Here is a 24,662-nt window from a genome sequence, read left to right as displayed (position 1 = left end):
ATCCAAGCCATAGACTGGGAGAAAATATTTACAAATCATGTATCTAGAAAGGGCTGAATTCAGAATATACAAAGCACTCTTACAAATACATAACATCTTTTTTTTAAATAGGCAGTTCTGATACAAGCTACAGCTTGGTGAGAACATAATGTTCAGTGAAATCAGTCAGTCACAAAAGAACAAATACTGCATGCTCCCACTTCCACATCCAGAACAGGTAAATGTATAGAGAACAAAGCTGATTAGAAGACAAGGAATGAGGGGTGGGGGAGTTGGAGTTATTGTTAAGGGGCACTGAATTTGAGTATTAAAAAAAACTCACAAATGGATAGTGGTGGTGTGTGCACATTATGAACATAATCAAAGTTAATGAATTGTACATGTTAAAACTGTTGAAATGGCAGATGTTTATAACATACCTATTTTTTACAACAAATAAAAGTGAGCAGAAGACTTGACAAAAAGTATTTAAGTGGCAAGACCAAGAAAAGATCCTCAACATCATTAAGCCTCAAAACCCAAACCCAATGGCATCAAGTTGATTTCAACTCATTAACCAAGCAAGCCCACTGCCATCCAGTGGATTCCAAATCACAGTGTTCCAAAAGGACAGGATAGAACTGCTCCCTGGGGCTTCCAAAGGTACAAAATCTTTATGGAACAGATAGTCCCGTCCCCGTGTGTGTGTGTGTGTGTGTGTGTGTGTGTGTGTGTGTCTGTGTGTACACATACACATTGGTTCAGAGAGCTGACCTTGCAGTAGGCCACCCGATGCTTAATTCACTACGCCACCGGGGTTCCTTCATTAGTAATTAACCCAAACCACCCTGATGGAGGGAACAATGATATCATTTCAAACTCCTGAAGAATGATGATAATCCAAAAGATTAACAATTCCAGGTACTTAAAAGGATATACAGAAAACAGATACCATTAAACAATGCTGGTGGGAATGTACAATCATGTGTTGCCTTGAAAAAGTTTAGCATACACTAATGATATGACCTATCAACCTATCCAAGGCAAATGACAGCGTATGTCTACACAAAGACCAGGGCATGAGTGGTCATTCACAGCAACATGACCTGTAATACCCAAACTAGAAACAACGGTAAGTGTCTGTTATATTACAAATAAAAAACACAATGGTATCATCTAAACAATGCAATGTTAATAATAAAAAGACACAAATTATTAGCTATGAAATCCTGGTGAACATGGTAAGACCCAGGCACAAAAAACATGTATGATTCTACTTATATGCCTTCAGAATTGTGAAGTGAGTGGTCTAAACAAGCACACTCAAATTTTGAGATAATGAAATGTGACATATCTAAAGCCAAAGTGTGGGGGTAGCTGCACGATTTTAATTCATGTAAAGGCACACATTAAATGGATTAATAGTGTCCACGTAACACATGAATGAAGTGGTCAAAAATGAAAATAATTATGGTTAGGTACACATTGATGATATGAGAGGGATTCAAAAGTTTGAGGGAAAATGGAATTAAAAGACAATGAAAAATTTCCATCAACTCTTTGAAGCCCATCCCCCGCCCCATATAGTAAAGGATTGGGTAATTATGTAATCTAAATCTAGATAGTAGATGACAGGCATATAATGTCCACTTTATAATTCCTTGAACTATTTTGTGTTTAAGAATTTTCATAACTAAAATTAAGGGGGAAAGTTTTTCCAGATTACTTTGCTGACAATCACTTGCAAAAACACGTATAATAATCGGTAAAGGATGGCCCACATCCTGCTGATCCAAGTAACTCATCTGGACCTTTTGCTTATAATCCTCAATAGGGACTTAAAAAACAACTTTATGCTAGTCTTCCTCTATCTTACCCCGTCCTTGGGATTTTAAGTTTTGACCAAAACTTAAAGATCATACAATGTGAATTTTAGGAAAATGTCATATAATTTCCACGGGATCACCAAGGCTCCTAACACCGACTCTACCACACTTGCTCTTCATCTCCCCAACCAGGACTTCTCAGTGTCCCACGGAATGCTTTCTTTGCGCCCAGTCTGCCATCTATTTCCCCAGGACCCTGCTACAGGCCTGCCTTCTTCTTGCTTCCTGTCTGAGTAATCCCATTTATGCCTAAACCTGAATTAACATGAACAGAAGCCCCAAGTGACTCTCATTTTTCCTGTGAGCTGGGTAAGCAAGCGTTCCTGAGCAAGGTGGGAGAGGAGTCACAAGTAGTGATTATCAGATTCTGCAACCCTCTAGCAGGGGTTCTCAACCGGCCTCATGCTGAGGCCCTTCCATACCGTTCCTCATGTGGTGGTGACCCTCCCCCCCAACCATAACATTATTTTCGTTGCTTCTTCATCACTGTAATTTTGCTACTGTTATGAATCGGGCGACCCCAGGAAAAGGGTCACTCGAACCCCAAAGGGGGAGCAACCCACAGGTTGAGAACCACTACTCTAGATGGTCGAGAAGAGACGCTCAGAGTCAAAGATGGTGACCAGAGCAGAACAAATGCAGCCCATCTTCCTTGCTTTTTCTCCTTACCCAGGTTTTCTCAAGCCCCGTACCACTAAGGGCCAGAGTTACTGGGAACTCTTGGATACAACTGGAAATGACTCTGAGATCATCTCCATCATCCACTCTGGACACAGACCCACATGTCCACAGGCCTCAATACAATTTGGCTTTGTTTATCATTACATTTAGGACCCCACCACCCTCAGTGGCAGATCTTTACTTCATGAAACACTTTACTGTCTGTATGTCAAGGATTTTGAAGCTACACATTCGTATTTTCCAAAGTTCGTGGGCAAGTATCTTCTGCCATCCTCTGTAAGTTTGTGTTCATGAGAGAAATTTTTAGGCATCTCCCCTACACAGGCCCACAAAACAACCTCAAGAGTTAACCACTCGATTACACTATGTACTGAAACCTCATGCTGCCAGGGAGTCAATTTCTCCTTTATGTTTGATATAAAGTTATGACGAAGAATGCAGCAAATGTGTCAGATAATTTTATCCTTGCCTCACACATAGGACTGGGGGTGGAGGAAATTCAGAACAAAGGTCAATGATGTTAGGGTTTTCTCCCAGAGATAGAATGAAGGCCAAGCTGTGTCTGAATGTTAGTAAGCCCAGACATAAAGGTGGTTGTCAGGTGCCTTTAAATCCGTTCCAACTCATGGTTAAATAAAGCGCACAAATCCACAATCTCAGCATTTCAAAACACATCCTGGAGGCATTTTCTTCAACAACCATCTAAGGGTTTCAGAGACCAAAGAAGGGAAAGTGTAAACGTGAAGCTGCTGGTCTGGAATGGTCTATCTGTGTGGTCTGGCACTCCAAACAAGGGGAGCTTCAGGGTTTCAAGAGCTGAGATAAGGTAACTCCAGCAGCAATCTAGTTTGTGGCCTTATCCCTTAACGATTTGTGACTTGTTTCAACTTTATACATCAGTATGCTTTTTCCCCTAAGCAGAATGTTATGCTGTGGTGAAATTATTTTTTAAACTGCAAGTCCCCAAGTCCCCCTAAAGAATGTTAGTAAATAACAACCACTTCTTTGCTATTTCTACCCAAAGACCCACAATAAAAACTTTAAAATTCTAGCAAGTCTTTATTCAGATTTTAAATTAATCATCGAAGCACACATTTCTTGAGTCCACTGCCCACAGAGGACGTAACCCACCAGAGGGCAATAAGCCCTGCTACAGGAAAGGACAGGCACATACAACACGTGGGCCTTTCCCTAATAAACAACCAATGCTTATCTTTTTGAAAAATAGTTTAAGACTTACACAGGAAACTTATTACTTAACATCCCAGAGCACTTGAATTGATGTGTTCATTGTTCAAAATAACAAATACATGCTAATTTTATCTGAGGACCAAGACACATACTGAATACCCTATGATCCTGACAGCAGTTCCCCAAGGAGAACCAGAAGCATGGCTGGTCGCTGCTGCTTCATCTTTTCAGTGTGCTCTAACTAGTTCCAGCTGTCCCTAAGTTAACAACACAGCTTGCAAATAGATTTTTCCCCCCACGGAAAAAAATAAAAAATCCAGCAGCCCACCAAAAGTGTCACCGGCCCTTCCCACACTTACCAGTGCCATAGGGAGGATGCAGCTGATGGCAGTGAGCATCAACGGCCTGAAAAAATACAGGTGGTAGTTTCAATTTTTATTTAAAATTCTTACTTGCCAAATGCCTGAAATGTGTTACATGAATGGGTCTCCATGGCTCAGCCTGAGTTCAGCTGGCTGTGTTAAGTGGTCTAATTACATCTGTTAATACTAGTTACAGCACTAAAAAGTAGAGGTGAAGGATGGGAGGGAACTGTGGGCCAGCCTTGGGCCTGTGGTAGCCAGGGACAGGTATAGGAAAACTGGCTAAAATAACTCAAGAGGATGGATTCTAACTTGAGAGATTTGAAGAGAGGCAACAAAGACTGGAGGGATAAGAAAAAGAGAGAGAGGTTAAAGCACAGAGGTGAAGAAGGAGGTGAACACCAGCCTAGAATGAGACAAAATCCACATTGGTGGTAGTAGTGGTGGGGTCGCACAGGGCCAGGCTCACCTCAAGACTGATTTAAGACAAGGAATTCCCTATCTCCCAGACTTAGTACCCATATATACAATTAGCCTCTAAAAGGTCAGCTCTCTGCTCCCTTTCAATTTCTCTTTAGGTCCACAAAGGGAGAACTAATTGATAATTAATTGAGGAACCTACATGCTATTCATGCTTTTAGAAAAGATTTGAATGGAGAGAGGGTTGGGTGGAAAGGGGGAACTGATTACAGGGATCTACATATAACCCCCTCCCTGGGGACGGACAACAGAAAAGTGTGAAGGAGACCTCAGAGCGTGATATGGCAAAATAATAATTTATAAATTATCAAGGGTTCATGAGGAAGTGGGGAGCAAGGATGGAGGGGGAAAATGAGGAGCTGATGCCAGGGACTTAAATGAGGAGCAAATATTTTGAGAATGATGAGGGCAACGAATTTACAAATGTGCTTTATACAACTGATGTATGTATGATGATTAGAGTTGTATGAGCCCCTAATAAAATGTGTTACAAAAATACAATCAGATTTGAAGATTTCCCACGTGTCTAACTTTTGCTCAGTCCTGTTATAGTCCCCAAGCATTAAAATCAATAACAAAAAGCAAAGCCCCCACTAAATAAAAGTTTACATATGCAAAATATAAAATTTAATAAAAATAAGTCATCATTCACTGACCATATTTGGAAAAATTCCAAACATCTACAAAAGTACAGAAACCAAGATCCTATCAGCCAGCTCCAACATCAACTCATGGCTTGGCTCACTTTATCTTTACTCGTACCTTCCAGCGCACTGTCAAGTCAATCCAGCTAGCATATATTTCATGGTGTATTACCATGAAAATTCTTTGGGAAGTACTTATTAGAAAAGACTGGTATAAAGAACTCTCACAGATTTCTAGTGGGGCGCCATAAAGGCAGCATCATTTCAGCAACTGCAAGCAAAGGAAAGGCATGTGGGTGGGAGCTACTGTCCGATGAACTGTACATAGCACAACATAGTCTATCACGCTACTTCAGACTCAAGCCATCTTGTCCAGATTACTTTAAACAATGTTCTTGTCTCTTCCAACTGATTCTGTGAAGAGGCAAAGAAGGAACACCAAATGTCAGCCGGGCAGGACCATCCATCTGTGGCCCCTTCAGAGGAAGATTTCCTCAGTGGTTGTTACGTCTTAACACGTTTCAAAGATGGTTTCTACCCCACAGACTGCTGTCCTTACCTACTCCTTTAACTTTACTCAAAATATATGACCCAGTTTTTATTTCGAGATAAAAACTATTCTGTTCAGAATAGAATCTCCTTGAAGGCAGAGATTTGTTGGTCTGTTTCCCTCGCCGCAATGTCAAAGTACCTAGAACAATGCCAGTGCCGGCACCACCCCTCTTATTGCTCGCCATCCAGGCTCAGGACACTGCACACCCACATCCAGACATACACCCGTTTCTCCCAGGAAGTTAAAAATGCAGGGAGGACCGAGAGGCCTCCTGAGAGTTCGAAGGGCAGAGACCTTGACATAAAGTTTGAAGAGGTAAAAACCAAACATATGGGGGGTTAGAGAACAAGCCAATGGGAAGGCTTTAGGCTGGAGTTTGGAGAAGCCACTTCAAACTGCAACAGAGTGAGTTAAAGTGGTGCTTTCAGTGAATGTATTCCTTAAAACATGAAGTAGAAATAGAAAATATATTATTTATACATTTCCTCTTAACAATTATTAAAGTGAAAGGACAGAAACTAAAGGGGCTTAATTTTTTTTTAATGTAGAAGTCCAACTTTTTCCCCCTTTCAGCACTGATCTGAAAATTAGTACACAAGAAGACTGCAAGGAAACATTTACTGGGAATCAACCAATTCTTAAATCCAATTATTAATGAACAAAGAAAATAAAATGGTTAATAAATGGTACTTGACAGAAATGTGGGTGAAAGGAGACAACGGACAGCTTAAGATACGAAACAATAATAATATATAATTGATCAAGGATTTACGAGGGGAGGGGAGGGAGAAGAAAAAAGCAGAGCTTCTACCAAGGATTCAAGTAGAAAATGTTTTGGAACTGATGATGGTAACATGTGCAAATATGCTTGATACAAGTGATGTATGGAATATTACGTGCCTCCAATAAAAATGATTAAAAAATAAACAAATGGTACTTAAATGAAAGGGAACAGCACCTCAAAAGCCCATTTCTCCCTCCCCTCCCCAGTCTTTCTATACAGCAGATACTTGAGTTATTTCTCTAGCTTTCTCTGGGTGCTGCCAACATCTACCAGATGGAGTTTACTTACACCAGACCCACTGGGAGAAAATAGATTACATGAAACTCAGGACTCAGGAACCGACAGGGACAGCAAATAGCATAAGGTTTCAGGGTGAGAGCACACAGTGGTGTCAGGGAGTCCAGAAGAAAAGTGTTTGGAAACTGATTGGGTAGCAATTGTACAATTCTGCTCGACATGACTGGACTATGGAATGAAGTGTACTAACTGCCAATGAATAGAAAATAAGGGGAGAAAAAGGAAAGCGAATCACAATGATCATGTACAATTCCCCCTTCCCCCAGGGAAATGAACAACAGAAACGTGGGTGAAAGGAGACAGTGGATAGTTGAAGATATGAAAATAATAATGATTTATAATTTATCAAGGGTTCACGTGTGAAAGTGGGGAAGGGAGGGGGAAAAGAGGAGCTGATACCAAGGGCTCAAGTAGAAAGAAAATGTTTTGAAAATGATGATGGCAACATATGTACAAATGTGCTTGATACAAATGTATAGATTGTAAGAGTTCTAAGAGCCCCCAATAAAACGATTTTTTTAAAAAGCCCAAATAACAATAAATTAATTTTTTAAAAAGATATACAGTACTGGAAACTACATAGGATCGCTAAGAATGAAATTGACTGGATGGCAGTGTGTTCAGTTTTTGTTTGATGTTTAGCTAGATCCTCCCAAGGTGCCCCCCCCCAACACAATTTTAAGAGTTAAGTTGCTCAATGAAACATACAACTCTCCTCTAGTTCTTTAATGCTTCCTACCCCCCACTATCATGATTCCAATTCTACCTTACAAATCTGGCTGGGCCAGAGGATGTACACTGGTACAGACAGGAACTGGAAACACAGGGAATCCGGTACAAATGATCCCTTCAGCATCAGGGGTGAGAGTGGCGGTACCCGAAGGGTGGAGGGGAGGTGGGGTAGAAAGAGGGAACCGATCACAAGGATCTACATATAAACCCCTACGTGGGGGACGGACAACAGAAAAGTGGGTCAAGGGAGATTTCAGACAGTGTAAGACATGACAAAATAATAATTTATAAATTATCAAGGGTTCGTGAGGGATGGGGAGCGGGGAGGGAAGAGAAGGGAAAAAATGAGGAGCTGATAACAAGGGCTCAAGTAGAAAGCAAATGTTTTAAGAATGATGATGGCAACAAATGTACAAATGTGCTTGACACAATGGATGTTTGTATGGATTGTTATATAAGAGTTGTACGAGCCTCCAATAAAATTTTTTTTTAAAAGGTTGCTAACTGAGAGACTAGCAGCTTAGGATGTGAGAGCCATCTGGCTATGACATCTGTCACCCCATTGATCACCAGGGTTGATTCTGCTGACCTGGCTGGCTAAGCAGGTGTCCCCTTCCTCCCTCACTGTTCCAGGTGCGACCCTCTCAAAACTTCACGCTTGGTTGCATAAGATGACCTTCCCTGATAGGACGAGGACCGTCCTTCAGTCAAGGGTATACGAGTAGCTGGGCTCCCCTGCTCGAAACTCCAAATAAGTCTCCAGAACACCAGACCTGGCGACCCGCCCTCATAAAACCAGATTCTAGGAAAGCGCCTGGCTCACTCGGTCACACTCGGTCTCACTCGGTCACTATGGGTCACACTCGGTCACTATGGGTCGGGCCAGTGCAACAGCACCATACTGCCCTGTCCTTCCCCTCCCAAGCCCCAGTTTTTTGGCATTTAAACTATAATTTTGAGCTTCTCGTGCATTTTTTTTTTATAACTTTAAGATACAGCTACCACCAGCAGAATTGTCTCTTCTTTCCTGTGGTTTCCAACACCACTCTCCTTGGGCCAAAGGAAAATTCCTACATTACGCACAACTACATCATTTTTACTTGTCTCGATGCACTCCCATGCCACCTGTTTGCTTTATATTTATATCATGATTTCTGTGTATGCTTTATTGTCCTGCTTTGCCTGGAAATTCTGCCATGCCCAGTAAAATGTCCTAAGTGTTCTTTATCATGCCCCTAGCTTATTTACTCCACCTACTACTTGGAATCCATTCTATACTTACTCTTGAAGACCATTTTCTTGGATCTCACACATTTAGGCTGAATGTTTCCCAGGTCTGTTGCATAGCTGACAGGAAGATTCTTCACTGAACAGCTAGGTTTATTCAACCAATTCCTGTTTCTTAGATACTTTTTAAAAAATCATTTTATTGGGGGCTCGTACAACTCTTATCACAGTCCATACATACATCCATTGTGTCAAGCCCATTTGTACATTTGTTGCCATCATCATTCTCAAAACATTTGCCTTCTACTTGAGTCCTTGGTATCAACTCGTTTTTTACCCCTCCCTACCCGCTCCCCCTCCCTTATGAAAACTTGGTAATTTTTAAATTATTATTCTGTCATGTCTTACACTGTCCGGTGCCTCCCTTCACCTACTTTTATGTTGCCCGTCCCCCAGGGAGGGATTTATATGTAAATCCTTGTAATCAGTTCCCTCTTTCCACCCCACCCTCCTGGTATCGCCACTCTCACCACTGGTCCTGCAGGGATCATCTGCCTTGGATTACCTGTGTTTCCAGTTTCTATCCATACCAGTGTACATCCTCTGGTCTAGCCAGATTTGTAAAGTAGAATTGGGATCATGATAGTGGGGCGAGGGGTGGGGGTGAGGTGTGAAGGAAGCATTTAAGAACTAGAGGAAAGTTGTATGTTTCATCCTTGCTACACTGTACTCTGATTGGCTCCTCTCCTCCCTGCTCCTCTTTATTGATTTTTGTCATTAAAAAAGAAACTACTTAAAAAAATATACAAAGAGATTTCAGAAAAGTTTATGGAAGATGAAATTCAAAAGTAACTACAATGATTTCATGAACCTTTAGAAGTCCCTTTGTGCATTTCAGAAAGCCAGATGTGCCTGGAATGAGTTGACTCTGCTATGTTCCACTATTGCTAATGAGTGATTCTTCTTTCTTTTAGAAGACCTGCATATCGTTGACAGAAACCTTTAATGTTTTCTCATTAGCCTTGTTTTTCCTGAAACCTCACAGTGGCAAGTTTAGTAAACCATTTATCCTTCCATGCAATAGACTGCCTTTTCAATATAATGACTACATCTCTCTTTAGCTCTTGGAATGTCCGTACCATGTTTTTAATGTTTACTTCCCTAGAATTTTCTGTTCTCATTTCCCAGAAATTCTATTAGAAGTTGGGTCTACTGGATTATCTGTGTATTTCCCACACACACAAATTTTTTCACCTGCATTTTAAATTTACATATTCAGATATTTTTTTGGTTTTTATCTTCTGACCTAAAGAATATTTTTTAACTCGGCAAATGGATCATTCATTTCCATAAGTTCTTTTTAATTCTGATTGTTTTTCCCTCAGGGCATCACTGACTGCTTCATGGATATCACATTTTAAATACTTGGGAGAATATTAAACAGCGTGCTTTAAAAACAGTAAGATCATCTTCCCGCTAGCCATTTCCATGTAGAAACAAAAGGTCCCCATAAACTGTACTACAACATGGATAGCCCTCAAACACCACAACGCTAAGCCAAAGACCGAATGCAGGAAAGGTCACAAATCGTCTGATTCTATTTAGAGAAGACATATCCAGAATGGGTAAAACCAGATTCTCATATGCACCCCATTGGAAACCATTCATTTATGAGGTGGTACATATCAGACATGAACATTAAGTGGTATTCATCTGAAAGATGATTTAGCTTATTTTCATTCCATTGCTAGTCCACAAAAACAGTGTGGGAGGGAAAACAGTAGACCTAATGATGGCCATGTCCTAATTCCCCAAACCCGTGAACAAGTACATTACAGAGGCAAAGAAGGAAATGAAGGTCGCAAGTCAACCTAGCCTTAAAATAGAGAAAGTATCCCAGGTTACTGAATGAAGCCTCAGTGCAATAACAAGGTTTTACAAGTTGGAAGGGCTGGGGTGGGGGTGGAGGGGTGTCTAAATGGTGCTTTATGAATAAGACCTGACTTGCCACTGTTAACTGTGAAGATAGATGGATGAAGATGGAGCCAACACGTGAGCATCCTCTAGCAGCTGGAAAGGCAGGCAAGCAGGTTCTCCTCTGTAGGCTGCAGAAAGGAACACGGCCCTTCTGACACATGGATTTTATGCTATAGAAACTTATGTGTGACTTTCAACCCACAGAAAAAGATAATGTGTTTTAAAAAGACACAGCAAAAAATCCACACAATATATTACCCCAAACCTTCTTTGATGTGATTCCCATCTACGCCATAATCCAAGATGCAAACTCCCACGTACAGAATTAAGGAACCACAGCAAACACATGAAAGAAACATTCCCATTGCCTTGCTTTTGCCCCACCTCCACTATGACCAAGCAACTTGAACACTCACATGCCAGCACTTTATAGATATTATTTTAGTTAATACAGTGAAGGAGGTATTATCATTGAACAGATGGGGAAACTGACCCTTAAAGATGGTGAGAGACTTGTCCAAGATACTATCATGTGCCAGGAGGCAGAGAAGAGACTAGGGCCTGATCATCTGGCCACAAAGCTAGGTTTCTTTACCCACTCTGCCCAAGATACATTATGGCCACATCCACAAAGATGCATTACGATCATTTCTCAACATTATAACACACAAAACTTACCTGAATTCTTGAGCAAATTATGATCATGAACAAGACAGTGTACTATATGGCCACTAAAATAAATTTATGAAGTAAAACTCAGGAGTAAATGTTTAAGATATGTATTTTTAAAAAGGCAGAATAAATACATGCACACAATGAATACTACAATGTATTATCAAGGTAGAAATTTTTGTCTACTTTTGTTTGAGGATGTATTTTCAGTGCCTAATACATAGGAGATGCTCAATAAATACTGGTTGAATGAAAAAATTAAAACATAGCAAATGATGATGGCAACAAATGTACAAATGTGCTGACACAATGGATGGATATATGAATTGTAATAAGAGTTGTACAAGCCCCCAATAAAATGATTTTTAAAAAAAACCATAGCAAATTAAAATGGACAAGACTTGAAGGACGATGGGCAAAGAAAACTATTTTATTTTTGGCTAACAGAATTACAAAGAATATAGATATATTTTAATATCATAGCAATGTTATCTTGACAATATATATCTAAAATTGATTATATGGATGATTGTGTACAATCTTCTTAATGGTTAAACTATTGAACTGTATGTGAATTATATGTCATTAAAACTACTTTCAATTTTAAATTTAAATATAAATCTATAATTAGAACCCAAGTAAGTATAAGATCAGAACCACCCTTGATAACAGTGCCCATAATTCCTGAGGAAATATAAAAGCACAGTAGCCTTTGATTCTAACATGAAGAGCTTCTTGTCTGGAAGGCAGTGAACACGCTGTGGGTGGTGCCAGGAACAGCAAACAATGCCAGTGATCACAACAAACTTTCTAAATTAGTACAACAGGGCCAATTCTGGCACTAATTAGACGTAAACAATTCTCGATGAATATTTCTCATCTCTTCTGGAAGAATAAATTCCCATGTCACAAAAGCACAGATCAGACTTCCAGGCTAAAGCATGATGAGGTATATCAAGACACTCGACAACTACTTAAGGTACCGGAATGTAATCTAAATTCTACTTACATGCAGGCAGGCAAAGTCTGACGTCTGACGTGAGGTCACAAAAATAGAAATCAAACAGCTATTCAGCACAAGCACTCAGGATTCCTAGACCCAGCTTGAAGATACTTTCCCATGGCCAAAAACACACCACTAGTTTGGTTAATCAATAAATATATAAAGAAAGAAAAATAGTCTTAAAATTCAGCTATACCAGAAAGCAAGTCACTTTAATAATTAAAGCCTTCACCAAACATCATACAAGAACAAGATAGATCACAATGCGAGTAAAGGCTAAGTATATTTCTTGTTAAAAACATCAACTGCTCACATTACAAGTAACAAACACATAGGATCCAGGTTGTTTTGAACACAGGACTACAAGCACTTTTAATTCAGCCAGAGTTAGTAGCCCTGAAAATTCTTTTATGATTCATCCATAAGGGGGAGATGATCCACAGAAGAGCCTGAAAAAGATTTTCCAGACACACTGAGCCAAATAGGAAACATTCCATTTTGAAACAAATTGACTGGTAAGCCAGAGAGTATTAGAATAGTGTTTTCTAGGGAACATGTCCCTCACTCCACAGCAGTAGTACAGCAAGGCAGAGAGCAAGAGCCAGAATAAAAACATTTATAATGATCAGCTTATTTCTCCAATCCTATCTTGGGAACACAGGTTTGAGAAACAAGCAATGAGCAAACACTCAAATGTTGCATAAGTTTTCAAACTCTATTCCTCTCCTCTAATGGCAAAGATGCTTCAGGATGCATTCATAAACTTCTAAATGCTGTCCCCTTATACCTACACATCTTAGTCTGTCATTCTAACCCAGAAAAATAACCTTGCCAACCTACTCACCACCCTGGGCTTGTTACCTGCACCTGCGGTGCTCCTGACTCACAGAGCTCACTTTATGGAGCTCCGTGGACTAGAGACCAAAGTCGCCTTGGGAGGTAGGGGGTGTTCAAAAAATGTGTGGAAAAGTAGAATTAAAAGATAATGGGATTTTCAAAAAAACTTTTAAAAAGTACCCCCATATTTTTTTCTCTCTTCAAACAAATGGGTGGAACCTTCCTCTCCTGTCCACACCCCTAGCACCTGGTCAAGAGAAGGGGAGCTTAATAAGGAGACACACTTGGCTCATTCCAACCAACCTGTCATGGCTGTCACACGCTCAAATGAGGCTGAGCCCCTTCTTAAGCAGCTGTTCCACACACACCTCAGCTCCACAGCATAGCATTAAAAAGGTTCACTGAACAACTGACAAAATTCTTCTTGGCTAACTATTGCAGCTTTTGCAATAAAAATGCCTGTTCTTGTTGGAAAGGGCCTCTTTTTTTATACATTCCATATAAAAACACAAGTATGGTATGTGTAAAAAAAGTAACTGGTTTCTTTAAAGATTAATACGTGAGCGCTAAACATACCTATTTATAGGAATTTTCCTCTCCCCTGCTACACAACACCTTTTCTGGCAATCATCTCATCTCTCACAACTGTTTGTATAAAATGGCAGTTTGCAAATAATGTTTCTGTAGTGTCCTGCCCACTACACGTGAACACCAAGTTTCCCCCCCAGATAGAGATAAACATTTTTGTCTGTCCTCAGCCCGATCCGATTTTCTGAGCCACTTCCTTTCTCTGAATTCATGAAGTTCCTTTCAGACTGGTGGTCCCAGGACACATAAATAAAGAACTCTCACTAAACTGAAAGTCCAATGTCCAAGACATTCAGGATTTTTCCACTTTAGAGAAGTCAAATTCCAAATGCCTTTAGGTGATACCACTGCTCACCCACAGGTGACTGCTAGCACACAACCAAACAAATCACACAGAACTCTTCAGTAAAAAATTCAAGCCACATCTCAAACTTGGATGGCTTTTGTTCACAGCCAGCTGTTGATAAGCCCATAATTTTAAACAACCTATGTGTACCACATTTCCTGCTAGCCAAACAGCCCTAAGTCAAACAAAATGACTCGGTACGATGGTAGTTGCACAAGAAGCAGCATGAAGCAAGGCAAAATGAGTGGTGCAGAGATATTACTAGGTGATCAGCACTATTAACCATGAGACAGTGAATACAGCCCTAGAAATATTCCATCCCATGCTCAAAAAATATTTACAAAAACCAAAAGCAATGGCCATTGCTCGGACAAAGCTTTACAGTAGCCAGCCTGGGAGAGGAGTTTGTGTGCAATGATGCCTTCCCCTTCCGCTCTTACCCAGCTGCTTCTACCTGGCCTTTACAACACGACCGAGTCCCTTCCCTTGCAGCCCCATCACAGAAAGTGGCCGGATCCTTGCCACCCAGCCCCAGGAGGAAATGAGCACATTCCTCAGTGAGGTCCAGGTAGGGACACAATAAGTCTTCCACCATCATCTAAAGGATCTCTAGTGGTACAATGGTTAAGTGCTTGGCTGTTCCCCTGAAAAGTCAGCAGTTTAGACCCACCTGGTGGCTCCATGGGAGAAAAAGACATGGCAGTGAACTCCTTTAAAATCAGTCTAGGAAACCCTATCGGGCAGTCCAACTGTCATATAGGGTTATTACGAATCAGAATACATTAGACTCCATGGCAACCACCACCACCACTGTCTGTTTTTGTGGACTGTTCTCTTTGTCTCATTTAACATTTCCCTATTTCAATGTTTTTCCCTCTGTTTCTATTCCTCCATCTCTGTTCCAAATTACTATTTTAACTCTCTTCTCGGTCTCAATGGCATTGTCCTTCAGGATAGTAGATAGAGAAGAATATAGAACAGACACTCACAACTCTGGCTTAAAGAGAGCAGAAGTTGATTCTCTAGAAGTGATTCAATCACTTCTGTGGGTAAAGCAACATGACAGGAATGATGGTGGATACAAGGTATAAAGGCAGCTTCTGCCCTCCAGAAACGGACAATCTGGCTATAGAGATGATAGAAAAAGATATGAAAAGTTGAAATAATAGAAAGCAATCAGAAGTCTAGAGTATATGACTGAACACAGACAGACTGTTTCATTTGGGTAGTAAGACCGACAAAGACCAATGAAACAAAACCAGAACAGACTCAAATTATACGGCAAAACCCTGCATAGGGAGCCCTTTTAGGAGGCTGATGCGGAAGCCTAGATTACTGCCAGGACTATGGAGAGTGACACCATTCACACTGGGATGACAGGCTGTTCTTGTATTCTGAGAGGCTGTTCCAGGAGGGCTTCAATCTGTAACTTTTCCTGTTCTGGTATCATTCCAGATCACTCCATTTTTTTAAAACAGTCTATTCCAGTTTTGTGTCCACAGCCATAACTGAACTGGGAAGAACATGCTGGAAACCGTGGACTAAAGGAAGGTATGAGGATTGTTTCTGTTTCATATGGACTCTCTGGAAGTTCACTAAGGAAAGCATGGGGTGCCCTGACAATACTAAAGGCGAGAAAGTAAAAGGGAGGATTTCCCAGGTGAAGACCATATGCAGGTCTAGGAAGAAAGCAGGCTGACTAGTCCAGATACTTCTAGAAAAGCAGGAAGTCTACAGAGAGAACTTGACTAATAGTGAGTTTTTGGGTATCCATGGAACTCAACGAGAACATCCTGATGGGCTTGGTCAAGGAGCAATACGCAGCACATATCCACACACCTGACAACTCTTCCGAATTTTAGGTACCAACACATGTATAACCTGACAAGCTGAACAAAGCCATACAAACTGGCCAGCAAGGGAGAAGTATGCATGAAAAGGGGAACACAACTCAATGCCATTTTTCTATCAAGGAAATGCCCTCTGAAAGCAGAGGTGCCAGCTGCTCTCCCATAACTACAATACCAAAAACCCCAAACCTAGAGGTTCCACGTGTCCCTAGTCCTCAAACAGTTGTGTGCTGGACACAAGACAAGTCTGCAATCACGCCTAGGGATGAATCACTAAAAAGCTTTCGCTTCAAACGTCCAGCAGTTGCTAACAATGCCTTGGAAAGGTGCTCTAATCTAAATCCAAGGTACTAGTTAGTCTATGCTAACCACTTATGGGGGGTGAAAACCTTAACTAGTAGACAAAGCACCTTTTCTAGAAATGATACATCGAATAGCTTAAGTTATTTCTATTCAACAAGAGTATTTACTTGATTGAAATTAGGTCTATGTGCTCTTGACCTTTGTTGATGAGACAACAAAATTCATATAACAATTCCTGAAGGTCAACAGAAACACTGAAATAAATGTCCCCACTTTCACAGACCGGACAATGTCAGAGGAGAAGGAAACATAACCGTAATGTTGTCTAAATGGCTGTAAAAACCTAAATAGCAAGGATAATAATTGGCCAAGATGCCAAATGTTTTGCTAGCTTAAATGTTAAAAGTAAGATTCATGCTGGAATAACCAATTCTGTTCATTCTTTAAAATTTTCATATTTACCATACTACTTAGCCCAATAAGGCCAATAAACCACAATTGTGAGAATTTTGTTTTTTCCTTAAATATTACTAAGATTATTTCTTTCAACATTAGACATTAGTAATCAGTACATGAAACAAATGAGCTCATCAGCCCAGAAGCACTTATTATTCGGCAGGACAAACAAGTGGGGTTGATCTGGCTAGCTTCAGGACACTTCTCAGTCCCTCAAACACAGCTGTATAGAAGATGGTGGAGATTCTGATGCTTGCCACATCTTACCTCAAAATGTCATTAATACTCATTTTGTGAAACAAACACTAATCCATGCAACTCTGCTACTGATTATGCATTTCTGGTCTGCCTTTTCAGAATCTATCCCATCTCTCTTTTCCAATTTTAGTGATTTGAGAATCCAAGGGCTTTAAATATTTGCATATTTGAAAACAAAGTAAGTAACAAATGTATTCCAAAGCATGCAATACTTAAAAATGGTTTCCCATAAAAAAAATAATTTAAAAAAATGGTTTCCCAGATACAGGGCCTAGAGCAGTGGTTCTCAACCTGTGGGTCGCGACCCCTTTAGGGGGTTAAATGACCCTTTCACAGGGGTCACCTGATTCATAATAGTAGCAAAATTACAGTTATGAAGTAGCAACAAAAATAATTTTATGGTTGGGGGGGAAGGGTGTCACCACAAAATAAGGGACTGTATTAAAGGGTCCTGACATTAGGAAGGTTGAGAACCACTGGTCTAGAGGAATCATAGGCTAACAGCCGCACATCAAGTTTAGTAAGGGGAATAACATTTAGAATTGGCAACACTTGCTCACCTTTAATACAGAGGCTAAGCTGGTCATGTGCTCGTTGAGGGCACCCTCCGACTCCTTGTAGGACAAGCAGGTAAACTGGTACTCCTCAGGATCAAAGGCATCAGCTCCCTGCTGCTCCACATCACTGGCTACTCCCACATAATAGTCCTCTATGTCCCCAGGGTCCTCTTCTTCTTCTTCCTCCTCTTCCTCTTCACAATTTGGATCATAGTCCTCTTCATTACTGTCAGACCCCTGGCTATTCATGTCCACAGACATCGTAGCATTCGGCCAAGCAGCAGATCAGAAAAGCAGGTGCTTTTTCCCTTCCCCCAAAATTTTTACCACTTTCTCAAATTCATTAGTGTTTATGTCTTCTAAGAGTGGGAAAAAAAACAAAAACAAAAAACAAGTGTTACGTTTTCCCCCATGAGAAGTTGGAACAGAAACCATTCAGGAAGAATCAAAAAGGGACAGTGCTGGTTCTACACCAACTACGGCCCATTCCAACTCTGGATTTGCATTGGAAACATTATCACCCCTCGCCCCCCATCATCTTATTTAAACCAGGGGAAACCATTTCTGAAGGGGCCAATGCACCAGTAACTCAACATGATGGGCCTGGTAGGAAAGAGCGTATTTGTCAAATCCCCATCCACTTGTCCTTTCCACCAGTCCTTAAGAACTGTATATACACACATGTATACACACACACAACTTTCTTGTCCACATTGTGTAGCGACAGACCATTTTAAAGGGATCTGCTCATTTTTTAAAACAGCCCCAACAGTGAAAGAACAATATAGTTTTCTGTAACGAATCAGGACCAGAATCTAATATTTAGGGAGAACAAAAAGTTCAAATCGAACCAGCTACTAAAAAACCCTCATGGTAGGCCCTCTAGCTCAGAAGCAATAAAGCCCACATGGAAGAAGCACACCAGCCTGTGCAATCACAAGGTGCCAAAGGAACCAGGTATAAAGCATCATGCAAAAAAACAAACAAACATATATATGTATGTATGTGTGTGTGTATATATATGTACCATAGTGAATGAAGGGGGAAGTGCAGAGTGGAGACCCAAGGCCCATTTGTCAGCCACCGGAGATACCCTCATAGAGGGGTTTAGGAGAGGAGATGGGTCAGTAAGGGTGCGATGTAGTACCGATGAAGAACACAGCTTTCCCCCAGATCCTGGATGCTTCCTCCTGCCAATTACCATGATCCAAATTCTACCTGGCAGGACTGGATAGGGCAGAGGTTGTACATTGGTGCATATGGGAGCTGGAGGCACAGGGAATCCAGGGTGGACGATACCTTCAGGATCAGGGGTGTGAGGGGCGATGCTGGGAGAGTGGAGGGTGAGTGGGTTGGAAAGGGGGAAATGATTACAAGGATCCACATGTGACCTCCTCCCTGGGAGACGACGGCAGAGAAGGGGGGGAAGGGAGACTCCAAATAGAGCAAGATATGACAAAATTACAATCTATAAATTATCGAGGGCTCATGAGGGAGGAGGGAGCGGGGAGGGAGGGGAAAAAGAGGACCTGATGCAAAGGGCTTAAGTGGAGAGCAAATGCTTTGAAAATGATTAGGGCAAAGAATGTACAGATGTGCTTTATACAATTGATGTATGTATATGTATGGATTGTGATAAGAGTTGTATGAGCCCCTAATAAAATGTAAAAAAAAAAAAAGAGAGATGTATGGGTCCCCAATAAAATGATTTAAATTAAAAAAAAAAACCCTCACGGTAAAGTTATAAATCCTAACTTCATCTAAGAGATTTAGTCAAGTACCCACAAATTTTTCTGCATAAGTACTATGATGAAGGAACAATATTGACTAGTGATTTAACTCTTAAAACAAATAGAAACTTAAAATGCAGAGTAATTTAACTGGTATGTTGACAATCTACGAAACATCCGGATTAAATACAAAAATAAAGGTAAAGTCTACTTCAAGGTATCTCGTTTAAAAAAATCACTCATCTAAAATAAAGATTAAAAATGAGTAAGAAGAACTATTTAAAAAAATGAATAAGGAAAATTTAACCAGCCAGTAGGACTATAGAGCCATGTTTTTTATACTATAAATAATAAGCAAGTCTAACTTTGCTATGTTAACTATAAATGTTCAAATTACAAAACCCACATTAATGATAGGGCAACAATAAATATTTATAGTCTATTTGACAGTTAAATAATTTTGTATGCATAAAAATTTACGAACAGCAATCTAAGGTACAACTGTTGGTCTCTACTTGACCTAAGAAAGCAAAGTGAAGACTGAAGATACCTATAAACAATTAGTCCACCAGACTAATGGACCTAGCAAAGTCCCTGAGACCAGAACTAAATGGTACGTGGCTACTAATACCAATTGCTCTGAAAGGGATCACATTAGGAAGTGCTGAATCGTGTGTGTGTGTGTGTGTGTGTGTGTGTGTGTGTGTATACACATGGGACAAAACTCAAAATCCCAAGTGACCAGGCTTACTGAATTCCCACACTCCCACACCTTGTGGCTTCATTTTCAGCCAAACAATAGGCAGGTCTATCAGAGGAGCAAGAGCACTAAGAGGGCAGGAAAGTCTCAGAATAATCAGCCATCTGAGATCCAAAGGGCGGGCAGTATTGACCCAGGGACAAAGTTGCCAGGGGTTAGGAAAGGAAGAGCAATGGAAACAGCAAACATGTGGAAGAAGTGAAGCTACACTAGGGGATTGCACTGAATGAGAGGAGACAAAATGCATATGAATTGTTGAATGTGAAACTGATAATCTGCTCTATAAACTTTCACCCAATTCACAATAGAAAGTTCTAAAAATGTGTTCTGTAGGGTGTAACCATCAAATCACAACTGAACTTAACTATGGTATTTTTTCTTTGGCGGGGGAGAGGTCATCTTTGAATTTAAAATACCTACAATTCTTCAAGCTCTGTGAGGAAGATGGCACCCAAATACTCTATGTCATATGATTCCCATCTAAAATGAAGAGAGAATTACACTTAATATTTTTTAAAACTGGTACCCTGTGTTGTCAATTAAGTTTTCTAACGAACACACACACTTAAAAATACAGAAAGGGGCCAGAAAAACTATTCACTATTTCCATTTAACTTTCAATATAAACCCCTGAATCAGAATTACATGACCAAGGGATCCACAACCTTCTAAAAATAAGTGTTAAAGGTAAACAACTGGCAATAACTTAACCAAGCATACATGTCCAATTCCCTCCCCCGAAAGTAATCTCCTTACTCGTATGTTTCAAATTCCCTCAACTACCAAGATTTCAATCCTAAATGTTACTTAGAGGTTGACAAGGCATTCATTTTTTTCAAGAAAAATTGTAATTTACTTAAAATTGGACTTTCGCTATAAAGTCACCTCTAATTATGGTAATCACACAATTACAGAATACTGCTAATATTTCAGATCTCACTCAACTCAGAAAAAGGTATTCTCAAATTTAAAATGTTCCCCATAGGAGGGCAAAATTAACACTCATTTCCCATCTCTCTCCTGACATACTCTAAGACAGTGTTCTTAACCTTCCTAATGCTGTGACCTTTTAACAGTTCCTCATGTGGTGACCCCCCCCAACCATAACATTCTTTTTGCAAGTTGCCAGTTCATCATTGTCATTTTGCTACTGTTATTAATCAGGCGATCCCTGTGAAAGAGTTGTTTGACCCCCAAAGGTGTCGAAATCCTGTGACCCACAGGTTGAGAGCCTCTGCTCTAAGACCATTTGTCTTCTCAAGAGATACAGTTCTCACTATCCATGACTAAGTAGCACCTGCTTCTACTAAGAAATTTTGTTTCTGCCTGCTTTAAGAGTTCTTGGGAAGCCGAAGTTTTTAACTGGCCAAAAAATACTCCAAACATGTAGGCTTATGTAAATGAAATAAAAATCAGAAACTAAACAATGTCTAGGGAAGATTATTTCCAAAATTGTGGAAAAGCAATTGGTTTTGTTCTTTTTCCTTTTTTTGTGTGTGAAGCTATTTTGTGTGCAAGACACTGCCTATAGTATAGAGAGAAAGCATGAATATTGCTGGGGCCTACAGAAACCACTACTAATTAATTTCCTATTAGACTCGTTCTCATTTCATCTTCACAATCTAAAAGAGGTGATGTATCAGCCGTGTTTCAAATGAGGAAGCTATGTACCGTTCAGGAAGATGAAGTAACCTGCCCTACTAGGGAAGGCAAGCACCCCACCCAAGGCCCACAGGATTTCATAATCCTTATCCTCCCAGAGAGCCTGCAAATGACCCCCACCCTTCCAAAATTACACAAGAGAGCATACTTTTTACATTCTCTGGGCTCCAAGGTTACCCATCAATTCCCACAGTCAAGTAGGGTTTTTCAACTCCAGGGTCCCCCACGGAGAGAACTCTGGGCATTCCAGGTTACAAATTAAATACAAGTAAAACCTTAATTAAATACCTGTGTGCTACTTGAAAGACAGCTGAACTTGCTCAAAGGGTCCGGTACCATTGCCTTCGTTAACAGAACTGACAGCAACGCTTTGATTCCTTTGAGACATTAAATATTATCTCTACATTCCAGACAGAAAGAGAAGAGGAGAAATTATCTTCCCGCCCAAGTGTTCAGAAGACCAGACACCCACCCTGGGGCTCACTAGACATGCCACCCACCAAAGAAGTGGTCCTCAACGAAGGCTCCTCCGTTTGAACGAAACAGACTTACTCCACTGAATGGTCACTTACTAGGAAGTCCACATCTCCCGAGAGAACCACTCAGCAGCACCAGGCTAGCGATCAACGAACTGGTTTCAAAACTCCACGCCTCATACCCGTGCTGCCCAATACGGGGCATGGAAGCTGCCCGACCACTGTCTTCATCTTACAATTACATACAAGCTGAAGCTTAGGTGCTCAGTCGCCCCAGTGCTGTCACTGCTCAGTGGCCACGTGTGGCGAGGGGCGACCGTTAGGTCAGCAAAGCGACAGAACACGTCCATCACCGCACCAAGTTCTGCGGCCGGCGGGCGCAGCCCGGGGCAGCGGGGCCCCGGCGTTCTCCCGGCGCCCGCGCGGAAGCGGGGCCCGCGCGCGAAGGGGACGCTACGCAAGCGGGCGTTAACTAACCGCGAGGGCGGCGCGGCCGCAGGGCTCCCCAGGAAGACTACCAAGGGAAGCCCCGAAGGCGGCGCGCCTCCCCGGCGCTGCGGGCCAGGAGGGCCCAAAGGCGCGGGCGCCCGTCCGTCCGAGCAGCTGGCCTCCGACCCCTTCGCCAGCTGAGGCGGCGGCGAGAGGAAAAAGGGCAGAGACTCGCCGGACGTCCGCTGGCCGCGACGGCAACCTCCCACCACCCGTCCGCCCGGGCCTGGCCTCTCCGCCGCCGGTTGCGGGGGTTCCGAAGTCGTGTGCGGGGGGCGGGGGCGCGGGGCGCCGGGGCCTCGCTGGCGGCGGCGAAGGCGGAGCCCCGTCCGAGCCGGGGAGGCGCGCGGGGAGCGATGCCCCCCCCGCGCCGCCGCCGTAAACAAGGCCGCGACTCGCACCACGCACTCACCGGGTGCCTCGGCCCCGGGGCCGCTGAGCGCGGGCGGGTCGCGCCGGGTCCGGCCGAGCCAGAGGGACCGGTTTGGAAGTGGCGGCGGCAGAGGCGGCGGGCCGACGCCGGTCGGGAGCCGCGCTGCTTCCTCCGGCAGCGAAGTCCCAGCAGCTCCGGAAGTGCTCGGCGGAGTTGCGTCACTTCCGGCTCGAGGTCGCCCTGCGGTCGACCCGGGTCGCCGTTCGGACGGGAGTCACAGCCCGGGAGCTGGTAGTTCGGCGTCGCCCGGCGCTCTGGTCTACCAGCCTGCCAGGGCACGTCCGGCGCTGGCCGCTGACCGCTGTCGGTGACCGCAGGGATGGTCCACGCCGCCTCGCGCCTCCGGCCGCCCACCATCGCCGTCCGCCGGGGTATTTTTAACCGTCGTGTTTCTGAGCTGCTGCTCGTTCCTAAGGTGACACGCTAGTGTCCTGCAGGGAGATGACAGCCTGGCGTCGCCACGGTGGGTCCAGGAACGTTGTGTCCACCTGCTGTCCGGAAAGAAGCTGAGTACTGAGATCTGCGCCACGGAGCCGCGAATCCCCGCCTCGCCTCTGACGCTGCCTCTCAGGACCCCCGAACGCCCGCTGCCCGGCACTCGCCCGCCCGCCGGGGCTGCCCAGCGTGCCGACTCCCCACTCCACGGTGGAATGGGAACGTTCAGGTGGCAGTTGGCCCTGTCCGATCGTTTTCACCGTGTGGGAACTGTCATTATGGTTTCCAAAATCCTATAGGGCACTTTGCGAAGTGTTAAAGATGGATAGAGCTAGGACATTTGAGCCGAGATGCTGCTGCCATACAGTGGGAGGCCTGAGATGCCAGGATAGCTCCTGGCTATGCAGCTCCCAAACCATGCCTTTCCCATACAGGCGTGGTGTGTATTGCTGACTGTTAAGATTTCCAAGAGCAATGAGTTCACTTAGGTTTTGCAAGAAATACGAAGGGGCTTACAAAAGTGCATAGGGAAAAAAATTCCATTATCTTCTAATTCCATTTCTCCACGAACTTTTTGAAGCCCCTGTTGTTTATGTATATATGTATTTCAGCCTCCAGTTTAATTCTGAACATGTACCTAAGTCAGATAAAACAAAAACGTTCATTTGAAATGAAAATTCACAGTAAGGAGTAAGATTGTAGGGTTATGATTTTGTACTTAGCAAAGTACAAGTCTATTGACTATATATAAGCCAATGTACTTGTCTCAACTGTTGGGACAGAACACAGCCATTTAACTTTTTATTTTCTGCCCCACCCCCGCCCCCCACTCCGCCCCCCAGGCTTCATTTAACTTCTTTATGATAATGTGAGACAAGGACCTCAAATATGTTTTCTGCAAATTCAGTCTCAAGTAGAATCTCTCATTCTGGGTTACTGAGACTAAATCCCCCAGTGACTGGAAAGGGAAGTCTTTCTGCAGAATTGTTGCATTTGCAAAATAGGAACGAGGGA

At 42.4% G+C, this 24,662-nt stretch overlaps 1 protein-coding gene across 5 annotated transcripts in view; it reads right to left on the bottom strand.

The window, feature by feature from the left end:
- ARIH2 (ariadne RBR E3 ubiquitin protein ligase 2) overlaps nucleotides 1–23,353 on the bottom strand; it is a 52,979-nt gene extending 29,626 nt beyond the window's left edge. Inside the window, exons 1-4 of one of the 5 annotated variants that reach the window (XM_075547317.1) lie at nucleotides 23,193–23,353; nucleotides 22,104–22,215; nucleotides 20,574–20,633; nucleotides 17,667–18,022 (exon numbers count right to left, since the gene is read on the bottom strand). In XM_075547317.1, coding sequence (XP_075403432.1) covers nucleotides 17,667–17,924 — 258 coding nt within the window. In that variant the 5' untranslated portion in view covers nucleotides 17,925–18,022; nucleotides 20,574–20,633; nucleotides 22,104–22,215; nucleotides 23,193–23,353. Of the gene's footprint in view, nucleotides 1–4,096; nucleotides 4,143–17,666; nucleotides 18,023–20,573; nucleotides 20,634–22,103; nucleotides 22,216–22,387; nucleotides 22,615–23,192 lie in introns of those variants that run through there. The other 4 variants (XM_075547318.1, XM_075547319.1, XM_075547320.1 and 1 more) reach the window with 4 other exon arrangements.
- Between the last annotated feature and the right edge of the window lie 1,309 nt (nucleotides 23,354–24,662).

The sequence above is a fragment of the Tenrec ecaudatus genome, chromosome 4 (genome assembly GCF_050624435.1).
Source record: "Tenrec ecaudatus isolate mTenEca1 chromosome 4, mTenEca1.hap1, whole genome shotgun sequence".
NCBI lineage: Eukaryota > Metazoa > Chordata > Mammalia > Afrosoricida > Tenrecidae > Tenrec > Tenrec ecaudatus.
The sequence above is the reverse complement of the archived record's forward strand: the minus strand, read 5'-3'. Positions and strand labels throughout refer to the sequence as shown.